The 19,687-nt window shown below is 36.2% G+C and overlaps 1 protein-coding gene across 2 annotated transcripts; it reads left to right on the top strand.

Moving 5' to 3' along the window:
- Positions 1 to 41: 41 nt before the first annotated feature.
- ARL14EP (ADP ribosylation factor like GTPase 14 effector protein) lies at positions 42 to 19,266 on the top strand. 2 transcript variants are annotated; one of them, XM_038563164.1, is made up of 4 exons: positions 42 to 193; positions 13,218 to 13,721; positions 15,357 to 15,484; positions 16,507 to 19,266. In XM_038563164.1, the coding sequence occupies exons 2-4, from the start codon at positions 13,299 to 13,301 to the stop codon at positions 16,733 to 16,735; spliced, it is 780 nt and encodes a 259-aa protein (XP_038419092.1). In that variant the 5' UTR covers positions 42 to 193; positions 13,218 to 13,298; the 3' UTR covers positions 16,736 to 19,266. The 2 variants fall into 2 exon arrangements, with proteins under 2 accessions (XP_038419092.1, XP_038419091.1); XM_038563163.1 differs by having other exon boundaries at positions 48 to 205.
- The last annotated feature ends 421 nt before the right edge of the window (positions 19,267 to 19,687 follow it).

Genomic DNA, 19,687 nt, shown 5'->3' with positions numbered 1-19,687 from the left:
CCCCTTCCGCCCGGGAGGCCGGCCCGGCTTGGGTCGCTCTAGGCCGCTCCTGGGCGTCTCTTTATGGTACGGCTGAGGCTCTCTAGCCCGCGCCCGCCGTCCTCTCAGTGGTAGCGCGGGCAAGAGAGGAAAGAGCTGGCGGCCGAGTGGGCTCTCGGCGAATGCGGGTGCAGCCGGAGCTCCGCAGAGGACGGTACGAGCTGAGGTACAAGGGCCCGCGGGGAGGGAGCTCTGGGGAGGGCGCGGGTGTGGAGACAGGGCCGTGGGGGAGCCCGGGAGCCCGGGGCCGGCTCCAGCAGGTCTCCCAGGAGAGGTGGGACGAGAGGCCTAGACACGTGAGAGGGACTTTCAGCTGTTGGCTGGGGCCGCCCCGCGGAGCCCCCCGCCTGCCCCAGTTCCTCGTTGGGCCCCTCGTGTCAGCGCGGCCGGGGTCGCACCTGTGTCCTCCGCGGGTTGTCGCCTCTTCTCCCGAGACCTGGAGCCCCGCAAAGCTATGCCTGATGCTTGTACGATTTACAAGAGGGTGATTGTGGCCTTGAACCTGGTGCACAGCCTGCATGCCTCCTGTTTCGTTTTTTATTTATTTATTTATTTATTTATTTATTTATTTATTTATTTATTTATACATACATACATACATACATACATCATACACACATACACACATACATACATACATATACATACATACAAACAGGCATCCTCCCAGCCCCAGATGCTTGGGTGAGGCAGATCAGTATCCATTCGTCCATCCCAAGGGCGTGAACCTAGCAAATGATCCCTGGATGTATCTGGTAGCTTGAAACATTGTGATGTGGCTGTCAGCTAGGGGCGTTATGCGCGTGCCCACCGTGCTGTCTGGAGGGAGGGGGAATGATTGCAGCCTCCTGCGGCCCTGGTCACCCTGACTTGGAGAGATTCATCCTCCGGAGTGTGCGATTGTGGCACTTTCTGAACATGTATTCAAAGACCTTTTTTTTTTTTTTTTTAACTAGAGGAGCGACAGCTGTAAAACAGGAACTAGATGGTTCCTTGTCCTCACAGAGCTTAACGTATGATTGCAAAACTAACGACGACAACAACAAAACCCGTGTCTCGGTGCTATGAAAAGGGAAGTCCCTGAAGTTCCTCTTTTGCTCGCCGGATGCGGAAAATAAAAACCTGCCTTCCAACAGCTGAGAATAGAGCAAAAGTTGTAATGCACTGTGAAATTGTTCTGCAGACACAGAGGCAAAAGGACCCATAACAATAGTATTTGGGGTGGGGAGGGAGGGGGGAGGCACACCAAATACGTGAAGACACCGGTGCTGCCCTGAAGGATGCTTTGCAGGTAGCTGTAGTTTGGCCTGGAGTATGTGGCGTTTGAACCAGTAATGGCATTGGTAGGGAGTCCAGACTCTTATTTTTTTTTTAAGATAGATTTTATTTATTTATTTATTTATTTATTTATTTATTTATTTATTTATGAATGAGAGAGAGAGAGGCAGAGAGGCAGAGATGGAGGTATTTTCAACAGAGTGATTCAGAGTTCAGTTTCACAGTCACTTATTCAACAGCTGTAGTGTTAAGTATTGTTTGATAATTTGCGCCACATCCCAAATCAGGTAGAATTAAGAGAGCTTGGCAACGTCTTCTTGGACTGGAAACTACTGTCACTCGGTTGTTGAAATCCCACTTCAGTTCTCCTCCTTGACCTTTAAGGACTAGAGGCCTAGAGACACATTACGAATTTGGAAGCCTGAAGGGTTTGCTAAATTGTTCCCAAAATGATCTGAAAGTATGCTACACGAAGCATCACAAAATCTAAGGGGAGTACATTAGATAAATCATTAGGGCCTAATTAATAGGGATTCTTCATATAGAGTGAAATTAGTTTTTTGGTTTTTTGTTGTTGTTGTTATTTTTTTTTTCTTCCATTAAGCAAGAACTTGAACGCTGTAACAGGCTCTGTGCTAGGCGTGATAACTAGAGCTTCAAGTTTCAGTTTCTTCATCTGTAAATGGGGATGATAGTACTTATGTCACTATTGTCAAGATTTAAGGGGCTGATGTTTGTGCTTAGTGCTTTACCTGGCACTTAACTAACTACAGCACTTTAACCAAATATCTTAAATGGCACTATTGACTATATTTTGGTTTTAAGGTCTCTTTACCTTTCTTGTTGGGCCTCTTAAGAAGGATTAAAATCCATCTCATTTGGGTCTTTAACCCTTCTTTTAATGTCCATTCACTCCTAGTGTGAGTGGTTAGTATTTGAAGATAATGGGCACAAAAAGTTAACAGTTGCAAGAGGCATGACTTGTATGTGTATGCCTAGGACTAAAACTGCTGACTCGTAAAGTAGGGGCAGATTTTTTTTTTTTTCATTAAATGAGAGATAATCTGGGAAAATGCCTTGTAAATTTCTAAGGCACCTTGCTCATACAAGAGTAAAAAAGGCATTTTTCAGAAAGGGAAAGACTTATACTATGTAAGTTGATCTAAAAATTCAGTCAATTTTTTGTTTGGCCAGATTTCCTCCTAATGCTACTTTTTCTCATTAATTAGGAGACTGGAAAGGTAGTATTAAGGGAAACCAACATACTGGAAAATATTATATCACCCCTCTAAATTTTGGGAAGAAAAAAATTATCTCCCTTAATTAATCCCTATCTTCTACTTGTTTTGTTAGTGGCAATGGTAGGTGTGGTGTCCTGCTTTAATTCCTTTAGGAGCCCTGTGATAATGTCCTAGACCTTGTGTTACTAGGAAAGCTTGCTAGCATCCTTTCCTTATATGAGGTTGCTCAGCCACAATCTAATCTGCCTATCTTAAGAGTTTGGTAATGGGTAGGAAGTGGTAATGCTTAAAAGCATATTCCATAGAACCTATGGAATAATATATACATGTATAAATTTTAAATAAAGTATTTAAAAATAAACAGCAAACTCATAGATACAGAGAACAGATTGGTGGTTGCCAGAGGTGGGGGGTGGACAAAATGGGTGAAGGGGTCAAAAGATAGAAACTTCCAGTTATAAGATAAAGTAATAGGGGTTGTAATGTACAGCAGGGTGACAATAGTTACTAACACTGTATTGGGTATTTGAAAGTTGCTAAGAAAGTAAATCTTAAAAGTTCTGATCACAAGAAAAACAATTTGTAGCCCCCTGGTGATGGATGTTAACTAGACTTGTGATCTTTCACAACATATGCAAATATTGAATCATTACCTCGTACATCTGAAACATAATAACGTCGGTCAATTAAAGAAAACAACTTGTTTCTTGAGCTTGCAGTGTTTAAATCACAAGGAGCAACTAATTTTGTCTTATCTATTCTACACCTAACGATCATTGTCTTTTGACTCATTTGGTAGTGCTGTGGGAATACTAAATGTTAACTTTAAAATCACAAAGCATATGTAGGCACTGACTAACAACCCTAAAGCAACAGAAAGCCCAAAATGCAAAAAGTTTTAGGGATTTTTCAAATTACAAAAAAAATCCAGAATTAGTAAAGAGAGACTTTATTTGAAAGGGTTATGAATAAATAAATAAAATCTTAAAAAAAAAAAAAGAAAGAAAGAAAGAGTTATGGCAATAAGGGACCAAGAACTGTTGTAATGGAGAGAATTCTTTGACCAAAAGATCTATCAGCATCTCAAGGGAGGAGTAAAAGATGCTAGAATAGAACTAGATTTGATTGTAGATTGCAGGGTGTTTTACTCTGAGGCCAGCCTGTTCTCTGGAGTTGTGGGCTCTGATAGGAAGGAGAGAAACTTAAAATATAGCTAAGGAGGATTTTGGTTCCCATTGGTCTCACTGAGCTCCCTGCTCAGCAGGGAGTCTGCTTCCCTTCTTCCCCTCCTCTAGTCTTACTGCTAGCTGGTGTGTGAGCTTGCCTGCGCTCCCTCTCTCTCTCTTTCAAATAAATAAATCTTAAAAAAAAAAAATTCACAGATTTATAAATGAGGCAGTGAATGGGAACTTGTAAGGCCTTTGTCTTTCTTAGTCATAGGTAGGCAAGGGGGTATTCTCAGAGTCTTATAGAAGCCGTAAAGAGAGGAATGGGACAATTTCTTATAAATTTATAAGTATTATAAATAAATACTTAAATTCATCCAAACCTCTATACAGGAAGGCCTTAGACGTATTGACCCTTCAGAAATTAAGTGTTAGTTTTTGTAAATCCTACTTCACTAGGTGTAGCTTAAAGGTACTTGAAGACCTGGATCTCATTTGTATCATAGTAAAATATTCCCAAAGGTGGAGGAACACAACTAAAGTAATCAGGTCTAAATGAAAACATTTAAGGTTTTCCATTTGTTACTGGTTTTCATCCTACCCGATTAAGAGCAAGACTGTTTTTTTTTTCTTCTTCTTCCATGAGGAATTCTAGATATTATACTGGTTAAAGTGATTGGTTAAAGCAAATTAATCTATTCCTATGTTTAAAAGAATTTTCCACATGGAAAAAGTTGCACAAGAAAAGGGGGTGGGAGTAAAATCACGATTGTCACACAAATATAAAATTATGGACACATGGTTTTTGTTTCCCTTATTAATGAGGAACTGGTAAGATGTTATAACCAGTTCAAATGACAAAAGAACATTTATTGATCAGGAATATTAAAATAAATGAGTAAATGGAGGCAAAATGGTCTTCCACAGGGAGTCAGAGAGCCCATTGAATCTCCATTAGACAGAAGTTAGAAGAATATAGATGAGGGGCAACTGGGTGGCTCAGCCCATTAAGTGTCTGCCTTCAGCTCAGGTCATGATCCCTGGACTCTGGGATCCAGCCATATTGGGCTTCCTGCTCAGTGGGGAGTCTGCTTTTCCCTTTCCACCTCCCCCTGCTTGTGCTCTCTCCCTCTCTCTGTCAAATAAATAAATAAATAAATAAATAAATAAATAAATAAATAAAATCTTTATATATAGACAAGAATTGTATTTGCATTGCTATTCATTATTTACCGTTGTCAGCTGTACAATAGCAGTGGAAGCAAGGCAGTGGAAGACACAGAGCTGTCATAATCAGAATGTGAAAACCTTGACAGCTGTGCTTTCAATAATGCAAATATTTCTCTATACATCTGTTTTATCAAATTTATGACTCCTCTCTCCTCATAATCTTCCCTAAATCTCAAACTTCCTGGAAGGCAAGTTCATATTTGTGTGTGTATTTTCCTTTTTTTTTTCTTTTTTAAAATATGCTCTATAAATATGGAAGATGATTGGTTAATGTTTTCTTACCTAAAGCAGTGGATCTCAAACTAATATGCTTACATATCACCTGGGGATCTTTTTTTTTTTTAAATGTAGATCCTGGATTCAGTAGGCCCAGTGTCCTTACTGAGATTCTTGTTTTCTAATAAGTTCCTGGCTGATGCCAGTACTGGTTCTTGGACAGTAAATAGTAGAGCATCTCTGACTGTTAATTAAGGAAGGTGTTAGATTAATCATTACATCATTACATGGAGAACATTGCATCATGTAGGTGAAGGGAACAACATGAAGCTACTAGACTGTCACTAAAAAAAAAATTAATTGTGGACCGCATTGCCAGAACACAGACCAAAATGAGCAAAAGAAACAGTTGCTGGGAAACATATCCAAAGAGCTCTGCAGCAGAACTTTAGCTTAGGGAAGGAAGACTGAAATAAGGACATTGAGTAATACAACGGGGAAGGAGCAGCCAGAGTCTGTAATTTTTATTTTTATATTTTTAAATTTGTTTTTAAAGATTTTATTTATTTATTCATAAGAGCACCGTGAGAGAAGCAGAGACACAGGCAGAAGAAGCAGACTCCTGTGGGAAGCTTGATGCGGGACCCCTGGGACCACACTTATAGCCGAAGGCAGATGCTCAACCACTGAGCCATCCAGGCGCTCCAGGCTATAATTTTTAAAAGTCAGGCAGTAAACACTTAAGATCACCCGCTGAAATCTTGTACTCCTTGAGCTAGCCTGACTTTTCTTTATCTTTATCTTAGCCACGCATGAACAAACTGCCTAATAATAGATCAGGAATAAACTTAATGTAAGACTTTAAGCAATAAAACTTCATTGACACAGGTGTATACACTTTAACTATGACAGCTTTAAATGAGTGGTACAGTGGTGCCATTGAGTTTTAATATGTGCGTAAAATTTATTTATTTATTTATTTATTTATTTTTGCTGTAACTGGAAGTCTATTTTCTTTTTTTTTTTTTAATTTTTATTTATGATAGTCACACAGAGAGAGAGAGAGAGGCAGAGACACAGGCAGAGGGAGAATCAGGCTCCATGCACCGGGAGCCCGACGTGGGATTCGATCCCGGGTCTCCAGGATCGCGCCCTGGGCCAAAGGCAGGCGCCAAACCACTGCGCCACCCAGGGATCCCTGGAAGTCTATTTTCTGATAGAACATTTTAGTTTTAAAGTGAGCAGGTCCTATAATTTATTAGTGGGAAGTTCAGCTTTTAGTGACAAGTAAGAAGTGGGGCATAATGTGAAGCTGGTACCAAAGAAGTATCTCTATTCACTGGACGATCCAAAAAAATGCAGTAAATGATGTCAAATTTAGCAAATAAAAATACACCATGCCCAGTTAAATTCGAATTTCAGACAAACTACTTTTTAGCAATATTTGGGATATAAGGGCAGTCCAGGTGGCTCAGTGGTTTAGTGCCACCTTCAGTCTGGGGTGTGATCCTGGAAACCTGGGATCGAGTCCCACATCAGGCTCCCTGCATGGAGCCTGCTTCTCCCTCTGCCTGTGCCTCTGCCTCTCTCTCCTTCTGTGTCTCTCATGAATAAATAAATAAAATATTTTTAAAAATATTTGGGATATAAATAAAATACACATTATCTAAAATTCATGTTTAACTGAGCATACTGTATTTTATCTGGCAACTCATAGTAAATCTACTCTAACAGTGACACCTGAGGCTGCTTAGAAAATGGTATTGTGCAGCAGTTTAATTTCTTCAAGTGTTCCTCCAAAAATTATAGTACTCAAAAGTGTGCCAAGAGCGCTTTTCAACTGAAAGCACCTGTTTATCAGAAGAGGATGTTTTCAAAGGTGAATAGGGTCATGGCTAAGTTGAACTAAAAACACATTTAATTAACACTGTACTCTCCAACCAGGAGTTCAAGTTCGCAGTTAAGGTTAATATAAGAATTTTTGCTCTTGTGGAAGATATCCAAGCAAATACCATAAAAAAGTGATTTAATAGGAATTTAATCATATTTCCAAGTTTCTAAGGGAGATCATTTAAGTACACTGGCATAATTCAGAATCTTGCTTATTAGCAAGATTGCAACCCTCACGAACTATGTAATAATTTAGACAAGATAAAAGGAAAGTAAACACATGAACAATTGCTCACTTGGTCTTTAGAGATTGCAGTAAGTATTCCAGTGATATTCCACTACACATTCACTGGAATATTTATTTATTTTCATTTTTAAATTTAAATTTTAGTTAGTAAACATAATGTGCAATATTGATTTCTGGAGTAGATTCAGTTATTCATCGCATACAACACCCAGTGCTCATCACACCAGTGCTCTCTTTAGTATCTATCACCCATCTAGCCCATCCCCCATCCACCTCCCCTCCATCACCCTTCAGTTTGTTTTCTATCATTAAGAAGTTTGTATCCCTCTCTTCTTTTCCCCCTTCCCATATGTTCATCTGTTTTCTTTCTTAAATTCCACATAGGAGTGAGCTCATATGGTATTTGTCTTTCTCTAAGTGACTTATTTCACTTACATAATATACTCTAGCTCCATCCATGTTGTTGCAAACGACAAGATTTCACTCTTTTTGATGGCTGTCGATTGTTTATCATGTATTGTCTTTTTTTATTGTCTGTATATCTGGTTTTTTGATATGCCTGCTCAAGTCTTTTGCCAGTGTTAATGGTTTGTCTTTTTATTGTTGTAGTTTTTTAACAATCTGGATACAATGATTTGGCTGATAAATACTGTTTGCATATTTTCTCTCAACATACGGCTTTCTAATTAATATTTGAAATTTTGACTTCTGCATAAAAGTAATCTTGATGAAACTTATTGCTTTTTCTGTTATGGCAGCTGGTTTCTGTGTTCTGAGAAATCTTTGCCTATACAACATTATAAATATGGTCTCCAGTGTTTTCTCTAAAAGTCTTTAGTGTAGCTCTAATGCTGAAGACTATGAACTATCTTGAATTAATCTTCATCTATAGTGTATGGTACTGGCCAACATTTATTTTTCTCATGGATATCCACTTGTTTCAAAACCACTTGTTGAAAAAAACTTCCTTTTCCCATAGGATTGGCTTTGTACCTTTACTAGAAATCAGTTGAACATATAAATGGGGTATATCTCTTGGGTTTATATTTGATCCCATTGATATGTTTATGTCTATCTTTAAGATAAGTGTGTACCCTCCTGATTACAATAAGTCCATTCTGATTGGACTGGATGGTCTTCTAGCTTTGTTCTTTTTTCTGATTGTTTTGGATATAGGAAGTCCTTTGCATTCTATTTAAATTTTAGATGGGGGCAGCTGCGGGGGGGGGGGGGGGGGGGGGGGGGGGGGGGGGCTTAGCGGTTTAGCGCTGCCTTCAGCCCTGGGTGTGATCCTGGAGATCTGGGATCGAGTCCCACATCAGGCTCCCCACATGGAGCCTGCTTCTCCCTCTGCCTGTGTCTCTGTCTCTGCCTCTCTCTCTGTGTCTGTCATGAATAAATAAATAAATAAAATCTTTAATAAATAAATAAATAAACGAATGAATTTTAGATGAAGCTTATTAATTTATTACAATTGCATTGAATCTATAAACTAATATAAGGAGAACATTTATTTTTTTAATTTTTTTAAAGATTTTATTTTTTTATTCATGAGAGGCAGAGACATAGCAGAGGGAGAAGCAGGGTCCCTGCAGGGAGCCGGATGCGGGACTCATCCCAGGACCCCAGGACCACGCCCTGAGCAGAAGGCAGCCGCTCAACTGCTGAGCCACCCAGGTGTCCCAGGAGAACAGGCATTTAAGCAATTCTGTGTCTTCCGATATATGGACACAGGGTATCTCACCATTTATTTTGGCCTTTTAAATTACCTTTCAACAAATTTTGTACATTTTAGTGTACAGATCTTACATGTTTGTTAAAATTATTCCTAAGTATTTCATTTTCTTTAATGACACTTTCAGTGGTTGTAGTTTTTGATATGTATTGCTGGATTCGGTGTACTAAATTATTTTTATGAATTTTTTGCCTATGTTCGCAAGGAATTTAGGTTCTTTTTTTTTATTTTTTGCAAAGTCCTTGGTTTTATATCAAGGTAATGCTTGCCTTTAACTAAGTTGTGAATTAAAAAAAGAAAAAAAAAGATAAAAAGAAAGGAACAGATGCCACAGTAGCCAAGGAAAATAATTCCCTAATGGGTAAAAATGTATTAATTCTATGGACACATAGAATTTCCAAAATGAATTTCCTAAGTCACAAGATGCTTTTCCTATCAAATATGGTGAAGGTAGTCCAAGTCTTTGAATGCTAAGAAATTTTATGTTCCGAAAATCAGTTTCATGGATACAAATTGGTGATAGTTACCTAAAAATATAAATAATCGAGCATCAATAAGAGAGTAAGTATTAGCAGTTTCCAAAATGTGCTGGGGAGGCTGGTTGTTGACCAAGTTTCTTTCCTTGTGTTGACTGTTAAAGAAAAGTCAGAGCCAGATTTGAGAACCATATCTGTTAAAGTACAGCATAGTTTGTTGTTTTGTAACTATATCTCTGGCTTCCTCTTTCCCACTCCTTAATTCATTTTAGCCTACATTTCTGCTAAAAGAAATCTAATTATCTGTATAACACGAGCCATTTTATCTGATGCACTTGCCACAATTACTGGGAAGTTAAGTTTTAAAAGCCGATTAAAATAGAATAAAAAATATATGAATATGTTCCATCTTAGTTAGCTTTTAAACTTTTTTTTTTTAAAGATTCATTTATTTATTTATTTATGATAGACACAGAGAGAGAGAGGCAGAGACACAGGCAGAGGGAGAAGCAGGCCCCATGCCGGGACCCCGACGCGGGACTCGATCCCGGGACTCCAGGATTGCGCCCTGGGCCAAAGGCAGGTGCCAAACCGCTGAGCCACCCAGGGATCCCCAGCTTTTAAACATTTTAAGTTAAAATGTTCAGTGGCATTTTGAACTTTAGATTGTATTCTATTTTTTTAACTTTAGTATTTTAACTGAAAACAGGTGTATATTTATTCACTATTTATTGTTACATGAGACCAGAGTCATCTTTGTTTATGGTTTTATATGATCTTATATGAATGTAGTTTTTCTCTAAAAAAAACATTGGGAAGTGTCTAAGCTTTCTAACGAGTTTTTTTTTTTTTTAATATGGAGCAAAGTTTATAAAAACACATACAAAATATCAGAATCCTAGATTTTTCAGTACTCTTCCACTATCCAGATTTCAGTGATTCACATTGATTTTCAGCAATTTTTTCCAGTATTATTGTTTCTTTCCTTTAAGAATTCCGCTAAGCAATAAATAAATAAATAAATAAATAAATAAATAAATAAATAAAAAGAATTCCGCTAAGCTTTTGTATTTGCTTTGAAAAATATTTATGAAAATTTTCAAATAGTACAGAAAATAATGAAACACTGTGTATATGCCTTCAATTTAATCTTCCATAAATCTCTTTTAAAAGGTTCCTTTCTCCTTAGAAGTATGTATACCACAAATTTGGTATTTCTTATTCATGTATATTGTACCATGATATTTTCTTTCTTTTTTTTTTTTTTTTAAGATTTTATTTATTTATTCACGATAGAGAGAGAGAGAGGCAGAGACATAGGCAGAGGGAGAAGCAGGCTCCACGCAGGGAGCCGGATGCGGGACTCGATCCCGGGTCTCTAGGATCGCGCCCTGGGCCAAAGGCAGGCGCCAAACCGCTGCGCCACCCAGGGATCCCCTGTACCATGATATTTTCATCCATAAAACATGTACACTATTTTGTGTATTTAAAATTTTACATAAATAATACGGTATGTATCCTTTTACAACTTTTTCACTTAAGATTATCTTTAAGATTTACCTATGTTGATTCATTTAATTCATGTGGTTAACTGTCCTATAGAAGTGCCTATTGAGTACTGGTTTCTCCTTAAAATTAGATTTCCAGCTTTTCACTGCCAAAGACCATAAATGCTCAAAGTGTTTGTATATGTAAAACAGAAAGTCCTTGTTCTCTTTTGGGACATATATTTTTTGGCAGACACCTAGAGCTGAAAGTGCAAGGTCCTGGAATGTGGACTTGTTTAATTTTATCAGAAATTGCCAAAAACACTCTAAGGCAATTGCAGTTTACATTCCTACCAGTGTATAAGGAGCATATAAGAATTGGCCACATTTTAACCAGATTATAAGGTTTTTAAAATTTTGCTAAGCAAATGTTTGAGAAATGGTATTTAGTTAGGTGGTTTTTTTTTTTTTTTTTTTTTTGATAAGTGTAAAGGTTGAACATCTTTGTATGCATTTATTGGCTATTTTGTTCTCTTCCTCTCTGAATTGCCTATCTGTATTTGCTTTGTTTTTTTTTTTTTTTAAGATTTTATTTATTTGAGAGAGAGAGAATGCTTAGTTTTCTAATGGGTTCTTTGTCATTTTCTAATTGTAGAAGTCAGAATTTTTTTTAATTTTTATTTTTTATTTTTTATTTATGATAGTCACACAGAGAGAGAGAGAGGCAGAGACACAGGCAGAGGGAGAAGCAGGCTCCATGCACCGGGAGCCCGATGTGGGATTCTTCCTGGGTCTCCAGGATCGCGCCCTGGGCCAAAGGCAGGCGCTAAACTGCTGCACCACCCAGGGTTCCCAGAAGTCAGAATTTTTTATGTATATTTGGGATAATAATCCTAACCATGCCTTTCAAGTATGGCTGTTTTTCATCCTTTCGAGTTATAAGGAAATGTTTAATTTTAATTTTGACATATAATCAAATGTATCCATCATTTCCTTTGGTATGTGCTTTCTTGTTTGAGAAATTCTTCTCTATCCCAATATCACAGAGTCTTCTGTTTTTTTATAGACATTACTATAGTTTTTCTTTTCTTGTTTAATTCTTTAATCCATCTGGAATTGATTTTTGTTGGTGAGAAAGAGCTCTTAGTCTTTTTCCATGTGGTTAGCTGGTTATCCCCTAATCTTTTATTAAATCTTTTCCCCCTTCATGTGCAATACCCACTGATTTTATAAAATCGCATGTCATATACTGCACCAAGCCCTCATCTTTTCATGGATCTATTTGTCTATACTGTACTATATTTGTACTAATACTATGTTAAACAGTACACTGTTTTAATAACAGCTTTATAGTAAATAAATAAATATCTTACTTTGTCTTCCTTCAAGATTATCTTGACTTTTTTTGGATTTTTACTCTTCTATATAAGACAAATGCTAAATTCCAAGGGAGAATGGGTGAAATACTTGCTGGGATTTGATTGAAATAGTATTGAATTTATGGATAAATTCCCAGAGAATTTATATACCTTGGTAAGATTTCCATTAATTTCAATATTTATTTAGGGTATCATTTTTGTCTTTGTGCTTGTTAATTTTCTCTGTAAAAGTCTTGCATATCTTTTGTAGGATTTTTTTCTTTTAAAGATTTTATTTATTTATTCATGAGAGACACAGAGAGAGAGGCAGAGGGAAAAGCAGGCTCCATGCAGGGAGCCTGACATGGGACTCGGTCCCGGGACTCCAGGATCACACCCCAGGCCAAAGGCAGGCGCTAAACCCGCTGAGCCACCCAGGGATCCCTGTAGGATTTATTTTGTAAGATCTCTTAATGTTTCTAGCATCATTGTTGAATTATCTTACGAGTTGTAATAGTTTGTCTGTTGAACCTTTTGTATTTTCTGTGTAGATATTATCATCATCTTTGAGAAATACTTCTTTCTCAATTCCTATACCTTTTAATACAGTGTTAAGTGGAAGCTTTAATATAGTGTTAAATAGCAAGTATTCTTTTGTGGTTCTAACTTTACGGGGAATGCCTCTAATGTTTTATGATTAAATAATGTTTATTATAGGCTTTTGGTAAATGCCTTTCTATTCCTTGCTTGCTAAGACTTTCTTTTAAATAAGTGTTGAATTTTATCAAATGCTTTTTCATTTTCCCAGATTAAAAGTTTGCAGCACAAATCTGACTTTTCACTGTTTTCTCTAGGGTGATCAGCACATGACCTGCTAGAGAGAGAGAGATTTCTAGGTAAAATCAAACAAGGAAGATTTGCCAGAATCAAGAGTGATGGATCCATGTTCAGTTGGAGTTCAGCTTCGTACCACAAATGAGTGCCATAAAACCTACTACACTCGTCACACGGGTTTCAAGACTTTGCAAGAATTGTCATCAAATGATATGCTTTTACTTCAACTTAGAACTGGAATGACACTTTCTGGGAACAATACCATTTGCTTCCATCATGCAAAAATTTACATTGACAGATTTGAGGATTTGCAGAAGTCATGTTGTGACCCATTTAACATACACAAAAAGCTAGCCAAAAAAAATTTGCATGTAATTGACTTAGACGATGCCACTTTTCTGAGTGCAAAATTTGGAAGACAGCTTGTACCTGGATGGAAGCTTTGTCCAAAATGTACACAAATAATCAATGGAAGTGTGGATGTTGATTCTGAAGACCGGCAGAGAAGAAAACCTGATTCAGATGTATGTGTAGCAGTAATTTTTTCTGCTATGTTACTTCTACCATGTGGGGTTTTATTGAACTATAAAGAAATCATATTTATGTTATTATTAATTGTGAATTAAAGTTGGGGAGGTGAATATACTGTTTCTAAATATTTCTGTATACCCTACTGGATGATAAAGTAGGCTTGAGAAAGGAATAATATATTATGTCCATGACTCAAGCTGTAACTCCTAGCTAGGGCTATGATGTTGGGAGTGGCTTTTAGAACATTGTGGTAAAACCAGGACTTAATTATTATCTTAGTTTGTTTTCTAATACCAAAGTAACTCAGTGAGACATGCTAGCCAGTAAGGATCTGTATAGCAGAATGAATTCCCCTTTCTTATGAAGGACTTAAAAATTACTGCTTTAAAACAAACACCAGAGAAATGACTTGCAATAATTGTTTCTTCAGTCTTTCTCCTTTGGCACTAATACCATTCTTGTTTGGGTTTTTTAGATGCTTGTGAGTTTCCTTTGCTTCTAGCTCAGAGTTCTTACTTGGTATGATTAGGCTAATTTTGGGACTCCCTATGGTCAAAAAGCATACATTTTTACATTGTAAATACTGAATATTTATAACTCTCTTATTAACATGCCCTACATTCAGATTATTTAACTATATCAGAAAAAAATTGAGATTTCATAAAGCTATCGTTGGTGTAGAACAAAAACAAGTATATCAAAGGAGCACTTCTCAAAATTTCTATTTATAACCAATTTATAATTCTTGCTGCTGGGATATTTTTCTCAATTTCCTCCTTTTCATTATATTAATAAACCAAATTGAAAGATAATTAAAATTTTAAATTACATATAGTGCTTCCCTTTTGTTCTCCCCTCAGAGGCATATATCCAGGACTCAGTGTTACCTTGTAGTTCATACTAGGTACTTGCTGCTGTCACTTTAGGTGTCTTCATTTATTTATTTGTTGCTCTTGTGGAATATATCACATAAACTGTTTTTCCCCCAGATAATGAACTTAAATCCTTAACCATCAAAATTTTGTTTTACTAAAGCTTTTTAAAAAGATAATACTATTTCAGAACTTAAAACCATATTACCTCTCTGCTTTTTTTTAAGGAAAGAACCTTTCCTTAAGAACTCAAGATCCTATTAGGAACCTCAGGGGGTTTTTTTGTTTTTTTTTAAGATTTACTTTTTTTTTTTTTTTTTTGAAGGAATCTCCACACCCAACATAGGGCTCAGGCTCATAACCCCAAGATCATGAGTTATAAGCTCCACCATTTGAGCCTGCCAAGTGCTCCAGGAACCTCAGCATTATGCCCTTGGGTTATATGGTGGTTTTTCTGCCTTTTTTCCTATCTTGGCAGCAGCCATTACAGTTTTCACAATGTCTGTTGCCCCTCCCCATATGCCAGAGACTAAAATTAGATAATGAAAATATTACAAATAAATTAACCAATAAACTTTGAATATTGTGTAGGGCTGTGTAGTTTTTGTACTTGGGTTCTAAAACCTTTTTCTTTTTTGTGAATTCCTAACTGTCCTTGAGGTTAAGGGATAATCTGGATTAACATCAAGTTAAAAATTAATCTGTTCATGGTCTGTTATCAAGATTTGAGTTGATAATTTGTTTATCTTTATTCAGGGAAGAACTGCTAAAGCTTTGAGGTCATTGCAATTTGCAAACCCAGGAAAGCAAACTGAATTTGCTCCAGAAACTGGTAAAAGAGAAAAAAGAAGGCTCACAAAAAATGCTACCGCTGGTTCTGACAGGTAAGCTGTGTGTTCATTTAAGGCCTATATTAACTTGCTGCTTCACATCTGTATTGTTTCACTATCTTAAGTTTTGAATTTTCTGGGTAGATATTTTAAATTGGATAATCTGGGATTATAAGAATCTTCAAGGGCTGCATATAAAATTAAGGCATCCCTTTCAATTCTAAAAAATTATTTCTAAGAAAGTGTCAATGAAGTGAACAAGGTAACATTTTTGGCATGAGAATTAAAATTTAAACATATACTTAAAACAATTTTTTAAAGCATTGGTATATAATTAGGTATATCACTTCTCTATGGGTGGCAGCTAAAAATTCAATCTTATGAGATTTCAAGGTTGCTTTTTTATTTTTTACATGTCTAAAATAGAAACAGTCATGGTACAGTCAACAGAATGAATGAGAAAACTAAATTGTTTAGAATATGACTTTTTAAATTGAACATTTCTAAAATACAGGTTGACAAATGTTAGTATAATCATTCAGAATTATTTTCCACATATGCCATTTATTCCATCTGTTAAGTTTTTCCATTGAGTCATTTAATTGTTTTTAAGCCAGATTTGCTCGTGTCCACTAAAGAACAAGAAACAGATTAATTGCAGTATAGAAACCAATAGGTTAGTAGAAAGAGATTGGTAAACAACAAAATATACCACTATGAAGCATCCATTCTTTGTTATTGCTGTTAAGGTAAGGGAAGAATATTTTAAACAAATATTTTTTGGAAATAGTAAAGGAATGGACTGAGTTGACTTTAAAATGGACTTTAAGAGGCATATTCAGGCTTTTTGGATTTGTCTCAACACTTTTGAATGAGATCTCTTATTTTCAACACAGTTTATTTACTACTAAATGTAGAGTAGGCTTGTGTCTGAAAAGTTATATGCCAGTTTTGCAGGACTTCATCCCTAATTCAAAATATTATACCGCCTTAAATTTGTTTTCATTACCCTATTTTCAACAACATATTAAAAAATAATGTGTGAGGTGTAATTCATCTTGTATTTTATTTTACAGACAAGTGATACCAGCGAAGAGTAAGGTCTATGATAGCCAGGGTCTCCTGATTTTCAGTGGAATGGACCTTTGTGACTGCCTTGATGAAGACTGTTTAGGATGTTTCTATGCTTGTCCTGCCTGTGGGTCCACCAAATGTGGAGCTGAGTGCCGCTGTGACCGCAAGTGGCTATATGAACAGATCGAAATTGAAGGAGGAGAAATCATTCATAATAAACATGCTGGATAATTTTTGGTATCAAATTATGGGATCTTTAAAGATCCCTTCTTTATTTCTAAAACTCCGTCATTCTAAGATACATTTTAAAGTTGATTGCCAAATGATGAAGATTTGAAAACCACCTCGACACGCACTCATTGTGCACTAATGTTGCATTTAGGGTGCTTTAAGATTCATTATTTGATAGAAATTTAGATGGGCTCTTCCTCAGCAGTCAGCTTTAAGCCTGTCCAGGTCAATGTCAACAGGTAGGTAAAGGCAGTCCTCCATTAGCTGAGCTCAAATTTCAGTTAAGACAGTATATACTGTCTTAAGCAGTTACATGAGGTACAAACTGCCCTGCTAGCTCTTTGGTCCACAAATCATTATGTAACAGATGTGCTTCATTATCACTGACCAATCACAGTACTTCTCTCAAATTCTGCTCGTGATCGGTTACTGCACATCTGTCATTCAGTTTGCACATAGACAGCAAAGCTTGTGGATATGTTGTCTCCGTGTCGCCCATGGGACATTTTATAAAAGTGGATCATCAAAAGAACTGACCAACAAAGATAAAAGTGAGTGAAGAAATGAAAAATGATAACGCTAGACATGAGATTTGAAATGACAGTAAATGGGGTTGTAGAAGAAATCATTGATGGGAATGTTGGCACTGCTATTCTAGAGCCTCAGCTAGGGGAACCTCGTGGAGGCAAGCTTAACATAAATAGAGCAATTGGTTGTGATGAGAAGGTCGAATATATTCCAGAGGCAGCGATGCTAAAAACTTCATTTAAAGGAAATTAGAGTTGTTTAACAACATTGGAAGTACAAATGATAAAATGGTGGAAGCTGATCCAAACTTGAGTATGATAGTTTGCAGTGGTTATAGAGTAAATACTTAGTATCCAAAGTTAACAAAAAGGCAAGCACTCTCCAGACCACTCTTAATTAGTTTTTTAACAATGAAATGACACTTTAATTCTCAGAATTCTCAGTGTTTCTAATGTTTAAATTAGAGTGTACTAAAATCCTTCTTTTTACAATGTTTTCATTTTCTTTTATTTATAACTGACCAAGTTTTTAATATTTTGCTGGATTTTTAAAGGTCAAAGAACATTTTCCCCGTTGATTATTAAGATTGCTTTGGATGGCCATGTTTGTGGTCCTACACCACTATGCAAGCCAAGGACGATAGCTGAGAACAGTGCCCACCTACTTCAGGAAAAGTTAATTTTGATAAAACTTGGTGGTTGAGTGTTAAAAATATTTTAGAAATAATCTACCCTATCTGTGTGCTAAAATTGTCTCGCAACTTACCCTTAAAAAAAAGTTTTAGTATTGCGAACCTTTCATGGTTTAGATCATACATTTTTGGTGAGAATTTGTTGTTGATGGCAAAAATTTCATTCTATGTATAAAGCATGGATAAATATATACAATACATAAACAGGGATACATTGTATCTATGGTATTAAAGTTTTATAGGGTGGCAATTAGGATTAAAAGGCCTAAAAAAGGCTTTAAGGTAGTAAGAATGGAAAAAAAAAAAAAACAAGTTAAAGAAACCCTAGTTGAGAGAGAATATAAATTATTTGGAAATTGGCTGAATCTTGATATACAGGTTTTGTGTGAAATTTGTATGGGTGCTGTTGGGAGGATGAGAGTGAGTGATAACCTTTCTGCTCTTTTTTTTTAAGCAGCTACTTGTCTAAAATCTTTTATCATCTAGGAGATTGCCACTAAACTAGGTTTTTGCTTTGTTTTTCCTAAATTAGAGTACTTGGAATCTGATTGAGCTTTCAGCAGTTTAAAATGCTTTTTAGCCATTGAAATGAAATTTATACAGCCAGTTTGATTGAACTGACCAGTAGGGTTTATTTTTATTCCTGTATACTTTTGGTATCTGTTGAACAGATTTTACTTTGATGGAATGCCATTTTGAACCATGGAATTGTCATTAAGTTACAATTGTTCACTGACCTAATTATCAGAAGTATGGTTAGTATCAGTTCTTCAATTCACATTTCAACAGAGCACTGGCAAAAAAAACTATTTTGGATTTATATACTTAAATCAGATACTAGATTTTTTTTTTCTGAATTAAGGAAGTATTTTGTTATAGAGGATACACAGACTTCCAATTTTATCTGGGTTCATACTATTTAATGAACTGGGGTCATTAGACATTAGTTGCATTATGTTTTTGTTGGTTCTAAGTAAGTACGATTTAGTATCTTGCTTAAGCCATTCTGTAGAGACAAATTTAAATCTCAGATTTTTTTTGTTGTTTAAAACAGGAATATATTTTCAAAAGAATAAATGGCTATAAAATTCAACTTGTCTATATTTCAGCATTCCTTAGTAGAACATTTCTGTTACCTTTCAAAGATGGTAATAGTTAATTTAAGCTTCAAGGGTAAATTTCTGGAACAATTTTGCTTATATTTGTTCATTATACCTTAAGAGACCAGACTTTGTGAACATGCACAATGTTTACAGAGAGGTGTATCTAATTTAGAGTGCGCTATAATAAAAGCTGTGTTTTGGAAAAATTACATCATGAGTCCACTTACTATTTTTTAATCTAGAATTACAGAAGTACAGAATGCAATGAAATTGTCTAGATTCTTTTTATATTTTGCATAAGTATGGTTCCAGGTGGCTAAGTTATTTTAGGATACTATTAGTTTAACAAGCAGAAATAAGAGCGATACGAACCTTTAACTTCTGTATATGGGTCCCACTTGAGAAGTTAACGTAAGGCCATAAACATTGGTCTTACACAGATTGGCCACAAACATTAAAGTAAAAATGCCTGTACGTATTTGAAATAAATGGCACCTCCTTGTGATCTTTTTCCTATTTCTTTTTACAAGTATAAGAAAATAGTTACCTTTGAAATGTTATACTTGAGAGTCTTCTATTTTTAAAATGTTACATCTGCTTCTGTGTAACAAGCTGTCCTACCACCTGACA

This window comes from Canis lupus, chromosome 18 (assembly GCF_011100685.1).
Source record: "Canis lupus familiaris isolate Mischka breed German Shepherd chromosome 18, alternate assembly UU_Cfam_GSD_1.0, whole genome shotgun sequence".
In the NCBI taxonomy this organism is placed as follows: Eukaryota; Metazoa; Chordata; class Mammalia; order Carnivora; family Canidae; genus Canis; species Canis lupus.
This window is presented reverse-complemented; position numbering and strand designations above follow the sequence as displayed.

Excerpts from the sequence above, each read along its gene's own strand:
- ARL14EP (XM_038563164.1), top strand. The coding sequence starts at position 13,299 with ATGGATCCATGTTCAGTTGGAGTTCAGCTTCGTACCACAAATGAGTGC. Across the intron at positions 13,722-15,356 it reads GAAGAAAACCTGATTCAGAT|GGAAGAACTGCTAAAGCTTT; the intron begins GTATGTGTAGCA and ends ATCTTTATTCAG. Across the intron at positions 15,485-16,506 it reads GCTACCGCTGGTTCTGACAG|ACAAGTGATACCAGCGAAGA; the intron begins GTAAGCTGTGTG and ends TTTATTTTACAG.